This window comes from Lycium ferocissimum, unplaced genomic scaffold (genome assembly GCF_029784015.1).
Source record: "Lycium ferocissimum isolate CSIRO_LF1 unplaced genomic scaffold, AGI_CSIRO_Lferr_CH_V1 ctg381, whole genome shotgun sequence".
Classification (NCBI taxonomy): Eukaryota; Viridiplantae; Streptophyta; class Magnoliopsida; order Solanales; family Solanaceae; genus Lycium; species Lycium ferocissimum.
Genome location: NW_026725495.1, coordinates 264,368 through 277,345, shown reverse-complemented (window position 1 = coordinate 277,345; position 12,978 = coordinate 264,368). Strand labels below are relative to the sequence as shown.

The 12,978-nt window shown below is 37.1% G+C and overlaps 1 protein-coding gene across 1 annotated transcript; it reads left to right on the top strand.

Annotated features, from left to right (window-relative positions):
• The first annotated feature begins 659 nt into the window (after positions 1-659).
• On the top strand, positions 660-1,744 carry LOC132044189 (protein TRACHEARY ELEMENT DIFFERENTIATION-RELATED 6-like). Its single transcript, XM_059434675.1, has one exon. It carries the CDS (start codon positions 1,231-1,233, stop codon positions 1,576-1,578), a length of 348 nt encoding a protein of 115 aa, XP_059290658.1. The 5' UTR covers positions 660-1,230; the 3' UTR covers positions 1,579-1,744.
• The last annotated feature ends 11,234 nt before the right edge of the window (positions 1,745-12,978 follow it).

The window sequence follows — 12,978 nt, the reverse complement described above, 5'->3', positions numbered from 1 at the left end:
GAACTACTCAGGAAAACTATAGGAGGCTGTTATTATCCATGTGGGATTATTGTAAATTAAGGAACAGAAAGATACGATAGGAAAACAACTTTTTGAAGAAGGATAATGCGAATTATAAAAATCCATGAAGACAGACTAGACTTAATTGAGGGATATGGTAATTATTCAATTGAATATTATCAGATGCTTAATTTCTTCCTTTTGCTATGGATAAGTGTCTCTTAATCCCTGTTTGAGGATGTTTGAAAAGTTAACCCTAATCGTATTTCTTTTTATATATGCATGAAAATAATTTTAATCACGAATATAAATATGTTTTTTTTCGAAAATACATGGAATAGCATATAAGATATGGCATCCGAGCATTTATGATCCGTTTTGTTTTTCCATCTGACATGGAATTAATATCTAAGTAAGAAAATCCACTACACATGAAAATCATCCCTCCCAACAGTTATGCTTAAATACTTAATGCAAAAGTTTCGGGAAGCACACCTTTATTTTTCACTTGCTGAGAGTGAAAATATGGGTGTGTTTGGTTCTGAGTTCATACCAGATTCATGCCTATCTACACTGATAATTCAAAAATCAATCCCAATCTCTGAGTTAACAATGATAAGTACTATGGATGGATTTTGCTATGGAGCTAAAAGAGAGACACAACATCCTTATCTTATAGAGGGGCTGAACAAGTATGGAGGAAATTATTTTTCAGAATGTTTTTCAATGTTCTCATGTTTGATTAGTTAAAATTTTTAGAAAACATTTTCTATAGGAGTGATACAACACCCACAATAACAATGAATAGTTCAAAAATGGAGGAGTTCACCATTAATTTTAATATACTTGTGGACCCTGGAAGTGAGTCAATATCACTATCATATACAATGGGGTGCCATAAAACAAACTTAGTCTAGATAATTGTTTTGCAAAGTACAATCATTTTGGAGATTTGTTTTTGGTATATGTAGCAAAGGAGTAGTGTTTTCCACTGCAATCAAAATATCAACATTAAGTCTCCAACCCTTGACATGAGAGTCAAGTCTTTGGTATCTTGGAAGCAATATATTATACACACAGTACACCCAAGGAAAAATTAGAATCGAGATAAAGACTTATTAATCCACATACCTATAAATAACTAGCCAAAATCTGTGTCCTCCTTATCCCAACACCTTCAAGAACTCTGTTGAAATTCTCATCATCTATGAATACCCAGACATTTCATTAATGGCTTCCAATTCCATAATCATTGTGTTCCCAGCATTCGGCTTCATTTTGTTATGCATGGCTTTGCTTGCACTATGCTGCTGCTTAAAGAAGAAGAAGAAGAAGAAGAGCAAGAGAGTATTGGTTGAAGAAACAGAAGTGAAGCACATCGATGAGAATATGAGAGTTAAGGAAAACATTGCTAAAGGCCCCAATGGTCGACCGGAGAGCTTTGTGGTATCAGTGGAGGAAGATATGCATGTAGATGACGACATTATTAGGAAAAAGAAAGAGTTAAAAGCTCAAAACATGCATGCTAAATCTTCAGAAACAACCCCTTCTGCTCTTGAAGCTGGACACTCTTCTTAATTCTTCCACTTGTTTTAGGATCAAGTCATGATTTTCATCTAAAAATAAAGAAAAAACATGCGATAAATTATAACGTCAAATGATGATTTTCTTTTATTTCGTGTCAATTTGTTCCTTGTATACGAATAAGATCTATATTAACTATTGTTGGATATTTGGGTTTAAATCGTGGGTCGCCCATGTGGACTGACCCGATCCATTTGTAATTGGATAGTTTGGAGAAGTTACTTGGGAAGTTAAAAAGAGGTTACCCCATCATATCACTTTAGCACTACTATATACGTGCATGGGGATGTGATTAAAAGTAACTTCTCCTTAAAAAAAAAAAAAAAAAATTTCTTCTCCTTAAGAAAAAGAACATTGCTTTCTTTTCTTTTTGGGTACAGAGAAAATTCTCCTCTTATTCTCCAATGATCACACAAAGTAAAAGATATTTAGTTCGTGGTATATTAACTTTGTTTTCTAGTGAATCAAAGTTCGACTTGGGGCAATTATATTGGTGGTGAGTTCAACGATCGTCCGCTGCACTAAAAGGTACGCAATGTTGTTCTTGCCTCGTGATTTATTCTAACAATGGTATCAGAGCCAGGTTTAAATATGTGCTTCCTAGTCGATGCTTTCCTTTGGAAAGACTGCCATGAGAAACACAGTTTATGATAGTTTGGATTTTTTGTTTTGTTTTGTTTATTTCGACGTGAATGCGAAGTCTAAGGTTAAAAGGAAAAAGAAATTGCAAACAAGCATTTTTGTTTCTTGATTCAAGCCGTTTTATATTAGATTAATGGCTATGAGAACCTTTACTCGGTGGTTGTTGCTACATGAGAACATTCTTTAGAAAATATGGCATAATCCAATTATCCCACGGGAAGATTGAAAACCGTGTTGCCGTCAAAGTTGTCTATGTCATTGATTCACTGCCATAATATACTTGGAGTCCGCAACTTAAATGACCTAGTTTTTGTGTTTTTGGACCAAAATAACCCATAAAATAAAAAGGTTACAAAAGTACCTTTTGCGCACTAATTTAGTGCGCAAAAGGCATTTAATAAAACGCCCCACCATCTTCCACACCCGATCGGTCCGCCACCAATTTTTTTTTTTTTTTTTTTAAAAAACCGCCATTAACAAGAAAAGGCCGAGGCCCCACCTTCCAAAACGTCATTTTCGTGTTATTTTTCTAACCCGAAAGTCAATATTCTTGGTATATTCAAGTCAAGGAACAAGTTTCGAAGCTTGGATTTCAGAATAAAGCGGCGTAGAACTCGATTTCAAAAACTCAAAAACAACCTTTAATCTAGGTATTTTACTATGAATTTTCTATTACACTGTTAAATATATTATTATCCTAAGCATGATTAATGTTTAATAGTTGCGGATTTCGAAAAAAAATATTTCGCCAAAAAACAGCGCACAATAGGGTTGTCCAGTGCTTTTTTTATTTTATTTTTTATTTGTTAATTGTTTGATTAGCTAATTGTTAATTATTTATTAATGATATGTTAATCTTTAATTATTTGTTAATTATTTGATTAGCTAATTGTTAATTATTTGATAATGATATGTTAATCTTTAATTTTTTATTAATGATTTGTTAATTGTTTGATTATAGGAAAATATACTAATCTCCTAATAATATCTTTATTTGTTAATTTATTTATTTGTAAAATTGTTTAATCCATGTTAATTATTAATGTGCTAATTAGTTATCTAATTTTATGTGTTAATCTAATTATATTTGCTAATTAGTTATCTAATTTTATGTGCTAATTAGTTATCTAATTTTATGTGTTAATGTGCTAATTTGTGGTCTAATTAATTATCAATTTTTAATTAGAAATAGTTAAACCTTAATATCCTTAATATTATATTTGTTAGTTAATTGTAGTTAATCCTTAGTTTAGGATTGAACATCCTTAGTTTAAGATTAAAAATATCATTAATATAATATTAGTTAGTTAATTGTAGTTAGTATATAATTAATTAGCAATTACCAATTCGCAAATTTAGATAGTTAATATAATTTTCCGTTAAAGGATTAGTTAGTTAGTATAATTTTTCGATAAAGGATTAGATAATTAATATTACATGTTAATGATTAATTAAAAATTATTAATACATATACGACACCTCCATGGATCCCAACCCTCTTCATCTGGGGCCCTTCGATGCATCAGTACTTTATCTATAGGCTACTCATAGGTCCCAACTATTATGGATGGGGTGATAGATTCCAGTATGTTGTTCCGTCCCCGTAGGGTGGAACATGCGTGGGATCTTTTAGGGGCTCGGCCCCCACATCGTCGCGTATTAGATATACTTTATCAGGGCAGTATCTACCATTGCGTCGCTGTTGGTCGGGTACAACATGATAGGGCTCTTGTGACGGCCATGATTGAGCGATGGCGATCGGAGACCCACACATTTCATCTCCGTACTGGTGAGGCCACTATCACGCTTGAGGATGTGGAGGTCATATATGGTCTACAGGTATATGGACGCCCATTATACATTGAGAAGCCTCAGCAGCTCAGATCATATCGGCAGGAGTTGACTAGGCTCACTGATTTCGCGCCGGGGGAGCGTGATTTCTGGGGAAAGACTCGGGTGTCGATGGTTGCCCTCTGTACTCACTTGCGCCTCATAGACATCGAGCATCCTATTACAGAGGACACACCTCAGGTGGAGGTCGATCGTCGTGCCCGTCTATACTTACTCATCATATTCGGGGGCATCTTGTTCCCGAACACATCGGGTTCCCATGTGAGCTTACGGTATTTGCTATATATGAAGGATCTGGGCGAGTTGGGATGTTATAGTTGGGGAGCTGCTGTTCTGGCTTACCTGTATCGATCATTATGTCGAGCGTCTGTGGGCGAGCGTACGGATGTCGACAGATTTCACGCGCTCCTCCAGGCAATATATTTAAGTGTGTGTAATTTTGTTCTAAATATATCTTTTTGAAACGAAGACTAATAAAATATTTTTTATCGTTGAGGATCACGCACCCCACCGTAGTCCAGGTCGTGATCGTGAAGGTTGTGGTAGAGGTGGGGGTGTCAGAGGTGGTGGGGCCAGAGGGGGAGTCGGTGGCCGAGGGGTTAGTGGCCGAGGTAGTGGGACTGGTGGATGAGGGGGTAGGGACAGAGGAGGTAGGGCTAAAGGGGCTGGTGGCCGAGGTGGTGGCGGTGGAGGCCTCCGTCTACTAGACGAGCCTGACGAGCATGCTACTGTTCACGCTCTAGCCCAGCAGCAAACGTCGACTTCAGAGCGCCTGTCGACTTCTTACCGACCGTCGCCTTCTTACAGACTGTCGACACCTCTATATACGCCGGCGGAGCTATTTTCAGAGCACCTAGAGTAGCCATCATTAGAGGCATACCATGTGCATTCGCTAGTTCGTCATCCACAGGGTGAGCGGCTAGTTCATGATCTACAAAGTGGCAGGGAGCTGGGGTACGACTACACATTCCTGAACTTCGACAGCTGGAGCCAAAATGTAAGTGTTTGAAATAATTATTTTAACAAATTAAAATACTTATACTAATTATAATATAATTTTCTATTTTTTAGGATCTAGCTCCAGCTCCGGCACCATCTACATCTTCGGCTCCGGGGCTCGCTCATGAGCCCGCTCAGGAGACCGCTAAGGAGCCAGCTCAGGAACCCTCTCATTATCCATCTCGGGAGCCCGTCGACACACATGTTTGATTTTTTACAAAAAGATAATGTATTAATTAAATCCAAATTATAATTAGATTCATCCTTTTTAATTGTTTATATGTTATTTCAGGTCTAGTTTAGAATAAACCTAAACTAAATTGTTTATATGTTATTTCAGCTTCATTCTTCTGCGCTTGTGGACCCGTCTCCTGCTAAGATTGACCCATCTCCTGATGTTGATGAGGTTCTGGCCATACAAAACCCACTCGTGCCCCATAAGAAGCATATTATTGTCAAGGGCGCAAGGAACAGAAGGAAGGATGATCATGCCATAGAGCATCCTATTACTAAGAGGAAGAAGGAGGATAGAGAAGTGTAACGACCCGTTTGGTCGTTATAGTTCTTTCGGCATTTTCGCCCGTTCCCGAGTATTGATTAGCTCGCTTTTGACCCGAGGGGACCGTTGATACACTTTCCGGGGTGCCTAGGCCAAATTCAGGCAACTTTGGTGAAAGTGTAGGCTTAAAGTGAAAAATAGTTGGCCCAACGTTGACTTTTGGGCAAACGAACCTTTTCCAGAATTTCGTCAATTCCGAGAGGTCTGGATGGTTGTTAAGAACCTGTAGAGGTATTTGGTTCGGTTCCCAATGCATTCGGATGCATTTCGGGGCTTAGGATAGGAAATTGGAATTAAGGCATCGGGGGTTGACTCGGTCAACGAGGCCTCTGTTGGAAATTTCGAGACCACGTGAGCGTTCGCAGCGTAATTTTATATGGGTCTGTGTGTTTGGTTTGTGAGCAGATTTCCTCGGGAATAACCAGGGATTTCGATTGAAGACTTAGAAAATTCGGGGATTTCTAGTATCTGGTGCCCGCAATGGCGGCACCAGAGCCGCCCCAGCGGCACCGCTGTAGCAGTGTGATGACCGCTGGGGCGGCCATGTGTGATGTTGGCCTTATCGCTGTGGCGATATCTCAGCCGCAGTAGCGGCGCCGCTGCAGCGGCATCCCTACCACTGTAGCGGTGACGGGCAGTTATATTTCATTAAATGTGTCTTAAATAAGTCCTAGACCCTCATTATTCTCATCTCGATATTTGAGCTTGGGGAAACTATTCTTGGAGATAATTTTAAGAAATTCTTAGAGGTAAAACTTCCCTAATCCTTTACTCTTCCTTAATCATAATCATCTTAGATTTTCCCCTTTCCTGTAACAATCCCTTAGAGATGGAATTTGAGAGAGGGTTTTGGAAGAACATTTTCCTAGATTATTAATGATAAATTGGTGATGTTCATGCTAGATATTGACTAATCTAAGCTTATTAAGCATATATCTTCCACTTTTAAAATTGAATTTCGGATTTGGAGACTTAGGGTTTATACCCAATTTGGGGGTTTTTGCTTGAAATCAGATTTAGGCCAATTCTTGGTTGGGTTATGATCACCTAGTACTTAATTTGGTATTTTGGCAGCAAATTTCCTGTTTTGCCCTTGTGGGCCCGTTTTTCCAATTTCTAGGGTTAAAATGGACCTAGTTGATATCATAGCAATATTAGTATCATTCTTTATGATTTCTAATATATATGCTTAGACTACTTTGGTTCTGAGCTTCAGAGGAAGAACAAGGCAAAAAAGTGACTTATTGGTGTTGCGGTTTGGCAGTCCAGGTATGTTATGGTTTACCTTTGGTGAGACTTCGTATAGTGAATCATATATTAAGATTATGATATCGGAGACAGCATGTGAACCTTCGAGTATAAATTCGGGATGGATATTGCCTTAGGTTGGGTCCTAATATGTGTTGGGACTAGCCACTCCGTTATGTGTGCTTTGATTGTTCAATACTGTTGGCTTGATGCCACGTGTAGTTGGTAGATATCGACTTCTAATTTATCGTCTGGATTTGGATAAATTGACATAGCATGTTGGTATTTATATTCGGATATATTGTTGGCGTACCCACTGTTGGTACTTGACTTATTGATATATGTTGGCATACCTACTGTTAGTATTGTGATGTGGTACTTGTTGGCGTACCCCGTTGTGGTACTTGTGATAATGAACATGATCGATTTACATATGCATTGCACGCATTCTCTCATATTCATGCATGGCCGATACTCGGTGATGATCCGGTATCGTTGATTGAGCGAAATTGATAGTTGATACTCTTTTACTTGAGTGATTGTAAAAAGGCCGATGTCCGAAGATCCATTTCGGAATCGTTGTTATATGAAACTAATATATTGATGAACTCTTTTACTTGAGTGATTGTGAGAAGGCCGATGTTTGAGGTTCAATTCCGGAATCGTTGATTATGTGAAACTGATATTTTACAGACTCTTTTACTTGAGTGACTGCGAGATGGCCGATGAATGATGATCTATTGCGGCATTGTTGTTGCATGGACGATTCCGATGTTATCTCGAAATCATTGTTAGTGCATGGACTCCGCGTGTCCCCCAGGGTGATGCCGATGAGACTCCCCCTGTGAGCAATTAGCCAAGGTCCTGTCTGTCTGTTGGGCAAAGATGCGGATGGTGGCACTTAGACTTCGCGAGTCACGCTGGGTTGTGCTACTGACGTCGATATTTCCGTCCGGAATACATGTGTACACCTCATTTGCATGGCATGGCATCACATTCATACCATTATTGCACTGCATTGCATTATGACTTGGTTAAGATGTGTGATGATTGGATTGTGATGGTTCTGTTATGATAATGGATCGTGATGATTCTATTGTGGTGATTGGATTGGATCGGATACATTCCGACTTGAAAGATTTGGGTTTAGATGTTGTACGTAGGCGATGATGGATATCTGGTTGTGATTATATTGTTTTATACTTTCCAGATTCCTTGCTTATCTGCTTTATCTTCTGAATTGTGTTAACTATACTTAGTCGGTCGATGATGCCTACCGATCTGTGGTTTGTGCCGACTCGCACTTGTCGCATTCTTTTATGAATGCAGAGTACCAGGTCGGATCTACTTCTCTGACCCGTGGCTGATCGACTCTTCAGCCTCCACTCGAGTTTTCAGAGTGAACATGGCGTCCGCTGACCTTGAAGACTTTCTGATTTTATGTCTTAGTTTTATCCCAGAGACAGAGATATTTTGTATTAGTACTTCTAGATTGTATCATTCTCCCTAGATGCTCTTGTATTATTCAGACTAGACCCTGGGGATATTTATTGTCTTCCGCACTTTTTACTACTAGCTATCTATATATATCGTGAGACTCACGTATCTGTTATTTTCGCTACTTAATTTTCTTCTATTTATGTATTGGTACGTTGTTGGGATGAGGGTTCTCTTACTGAGGTGGGAAGGTAAGTGCCTGCACGGCTAGGCTAAATGGGTCGTGACAAGAAGATGGTGAGGGTGGTGGGGATCGCCTTAGGCCTTAGGTTACTCTAAAGGCTCCTACATGTGGGACCTAAGGAAGAAGGGGGATGGAGATTGTGTATATGTAAATAAATTGTACATTTTATGTTAATATTATTTTTTTGTTGTTATTATTTTCTTAATGATAATTAGTTATCTTAGTCTTTATTATCGTTTATTAATAACTCGTGCGACGTCCTAAATTAATTATGAAAAAAATCTCGACATATTCGAAATAAAGTAATGCCTCGACTAAATAATACAACGCTTAAATCAAAACCTTATAAAATAAAATACTTAAACCTAAAGATAACAAGTTTCCAAACAAACAAAACTTACTTCGGAGTACTTTACAACCATTGAAACGACGATCCAAACGTTTAGGTATACTTTATTACGAGTTTTGATTTAAGCATTTTATTATTTAGTCAAGGCATTGATTCTTACCAGTAAAAAATCACATTATTGTTCACAGAAAAAGATATCAGGTTCTATATAAAATATTGATATTCCGGCGTTTTGAAACATGACTAATCTTTGGTCAAAGTATGGAAAAAACGTGAAATTTCAAAACTTTGAAATTACACAAAGTGTTGTGAAAATGAAAATAACCCCTATTGCGCACAAAATTAGTGCGCAATAGGACTTAAATGTAGCTGTCACGGTTAAGTCCTATTGAACACTAATTTAGTGCGCAAAAGGTACTTTTGTAACTTTTTTTTATGGATTATTTTGGTCCAAAGGCACAAAAACTAGGTCATTTAAGTTGCGGACTCAATATACTTGAGAGTGATTCTTCTTTATTAGAGGACTTTGGAGTTAGAATTTATGTAAGATTCTAATGTGATTTTTTTTTTTTTTTTTAATAAAAATCACGTTTGAGATGAGAATATTCCAACGCTTATCTGGACTTTTTATTTTCCAAGAGAAATTTTTTGTGGCTTAACAGTTTTTAGCATCTATCAACTTTAGTGCCCGTGGCCCACTAAAGATAGTTGAAAATATATAGCTCGAGAGCAAATTAAATATGTTGTATAATGTGATTGTTCTAAGCCATGAAATATTATTTTTCCTGTAAGGCAAAGCAGCATTTCAATTTGCTTCTTGTTGTTTGAGGGCAGAATAGTTCAAAGCCTAATATGTTGTGTCAGCTCAAAGTCTTTAGTATGTAGACACGGTATATTTGAGGAACGCCAACGCAAATCATGCCTTCATATGGCTGGTCGGCCAGCGCATTAGCCATGAATTTACATTATTAGAAAATTGTGGCTTGTAGATGACTCTTTGTTGAAGAACTTAGTCAAGTCTTAGTCATTCCTTTTACTGATATTATAGTGGTCCTGAAGGGGTTGAAAATTTATTTCAATAAATAAGAATATGACCCTTTACTTAACTGCTCTTCTGCAAGTTATTGTGGCATATGTAGTCACACTAAATGGTATAACCATTCTTATCGTTTCCTTGATGCCGTTTCTAAAATGGATGGAGAGAAGTGAACTTGAAGTACGCCTAAATGGGGGTGGTACAAAAAGTCGAGTAAAGGGACAACATAGAAGAGTGTGTTGTCAAAGGACAATTACCAGTACTGATTGTGATTCTGAAACCTCAGGCTTAATATTCTGAGGGTGGTAAAAAAAAAAAATCCTTTGGGGATAAAGAGCTTAGTGAAGGGAGGAGGGGAGAATAAAACACGAGGTTCTAAAAAATTTGAAATGGACCCTAAGAATCGTGATAAAAGTTTAGGTCACTTTGTCCATATTGAGGGATTCTCTCCTAGAGTACTCGGGCGAACATTGGATAATATTCATCATGAGTATGGTCTAAGTTAGTCCCTTTGTGTATATATACTTTGGCACTTGAAGCCAAGTGGGAGGAGAGAAAGGACATTGAAGCTAAGCTTAGAAAGTCTTGAATTTTAAAGACATGTCCTAATGCTTGGGGTTTTTTTTTTTTTTTTTTTTTTTTTTTTTTTATTATTTTTAAAAGCAACCTTCTCCTATAGACAAGCTAGCTAAGACTTTGGCCAAAAGAGTTGTAAATTTCTTTTTAATGAATATGTTTTGTTTATCTTTTTTTTTTTGTTACATTTTCTACTCATTGATATGTATAACAGAGTATATGTAAGAGGATGAGACTTAAAGAATCTGTGTGATTCTAGTCACAAATGTAATTTGATACATACTAAGAAATAACTTTTATTTTTGACTAATCATTTGGATAGTAGATGATGATGGGAAATTAAGTGACCTTTCTATCCTACACTAAATGTGAAGTCATTATGGGAATTGATTTGCTTGAGTGTGTATATTACATGCATAATTGATGAGTCTTACTTGCATGATTGTCTCTCATAACAGTCTATGACTTCAAAAAAAAAATTGCTGATCTGAATAAGGGTGATAAGTCGAACGGCGAAAATCATGATACATGAAGTCGTAAGATATGGTTTGTACTAAAAAAGCAAGATTCTCTAAAGAGTATAAACATTTTTATGTGTCACTGAAAGGAGGGTAACACTACCTAGCATAGGAGAAATTTTGATACTTACAACGAGTAGAAGAAAACCCGTGGAATTATTGTAAGTTCAATTGTTAATGATCTCATCTATGATGTGAATAATATTTTACTGCTCATGCCATATAGGCACACTTATGAGATATATATGGCAGTACAATTTTGACTCGCCTCAGACAGTTGACAATCAAGTTTTGCATGTAGAAGAAGTGAAATGCTCATCGTGTCAAGCAACACCAAAGGATGATGTCTGAAATGATTGCTCAACTTATAAGTGTTGCTCATGTTCTATTGAATGAGCAGTAAGGTCAGGAAGTGATCCCTTGCCTTCTTAATATTTAGGAATTTAAAGGTTATCTTGACCCACAATGATAACATCAAAATATTTGTTAATGTTGCCTATCATGTGAAGCTTGAAGATGGCCAGCTTGGTGCTACTAAATCAATACCTAGTGCTTATGTGGCAAATCAAGTGGTAAAAACCTTTCAGGCTTCAAGTGCGAGAAATTTAGTAAAGGTTCAAGAAAATGGAGGTGGATTCATAATATCTTTGCTGAAGAGAAACCTAATACAAGAAGATCAAACACTGACCAACGCATCATGGTATGCTAGATTGGGTCACATATGCAAGATTGAATGAATAGATTGGCTAAGGAAAGATATGTGTTTTCCTTCTACAAAAAAATAGACATGCTAACTTGTGAACATTCTCTTGTCGGAAAGATTACATATAAACCATCTGAGATGGCTAAGAGAGCTGACTTCTTATTGTAACTAATCCGTTCAGATGTCTGTAATTCAATAAATATGAAGGCTAGGTCTGTCGTTGTGTTTCTTTTCATTACGTTTGCCGATGATCTCATGTACTTTGATTATGTCTATTTGATTTCTCATAAAATTGAAGCACTTGAATGCTTTAGAAGATGTATGAATAAAGTTGAGAATCAATTAGAAGGCGTGAATATCGATCTAGACAATTTGATAAATTATGTAATGAAAAGGTTAGTGCTAGACAGTTAATTATTCCTTACACACCTCAACAAAATGGTGTAGCAGAAAGAAGGAATAGAATACTATTGGACGTAACAAGGTCCATAATGGCGTAGACAAATTTACCTATCTCCTGTTGGAGAGATGTGTTATTGACTGAAGCGTACATATTGAATAAAGTGTCTTCTAAATCAGTTATTTCCACTCCTTATTTGGTCAGAAACTAAACTTGAATGATCTGCCACCTTGTGGTTGTGCTACATGTGTAAAAGATCATTTTAACAAGTTTGGTATACTGTGTCCAAAAGGCAAGAAACGTATCTTTATAAGATACTCTGAACACTCCAAAGGGTATGTGTTCAGTGATGATTAAAGGATAAAAATGTTACTGAAACTAAACGTCGCATTTATGGAAAATGATTTTCCAAAGTAGGGCGAAACAAAGAATGGGGAGCCTCTTTATGAAGTGTTGAATTCAGATAGTTAGCAAATGTCTTCAGACATAGATCAAGGATTGGTTCCTGATCCAAGTGGGAGTTTTTTAATCCCAAAAACTTTTTGAGAAATCTGAATTTCAATTACGTAAAAGGACCAGAAAAAAGGTATACCTAAGCGATCTTATGAGATTGAATATTATATTTTCTTGGTATCTCCCACAGAATTGAATGAGCCTAATTCTGTGACTGAGGCTTTAACGAGCCCTGAAAAAATGAGTGGATGAAAGCAACGAAAGAAGAATTAGAGTCCATGAGAACCAAGCAAAGTTTGGGATCTAGTTGACCTTCCTCGGGCGTAAAGCTATTAGGAACAAGTGGGTTCTCAAATTTAAACGCAAAGTGGATGAGTCA

Excerpts from the sequence above, each read along its gene's own strand:
- LOC132044189 (XM_059434675.1), top strand. The coding sequence starts at position 1,231 with ATGGCTTCCAATTCCATAATCATTGTGTTCCCAGCATTCGGCTTCATT.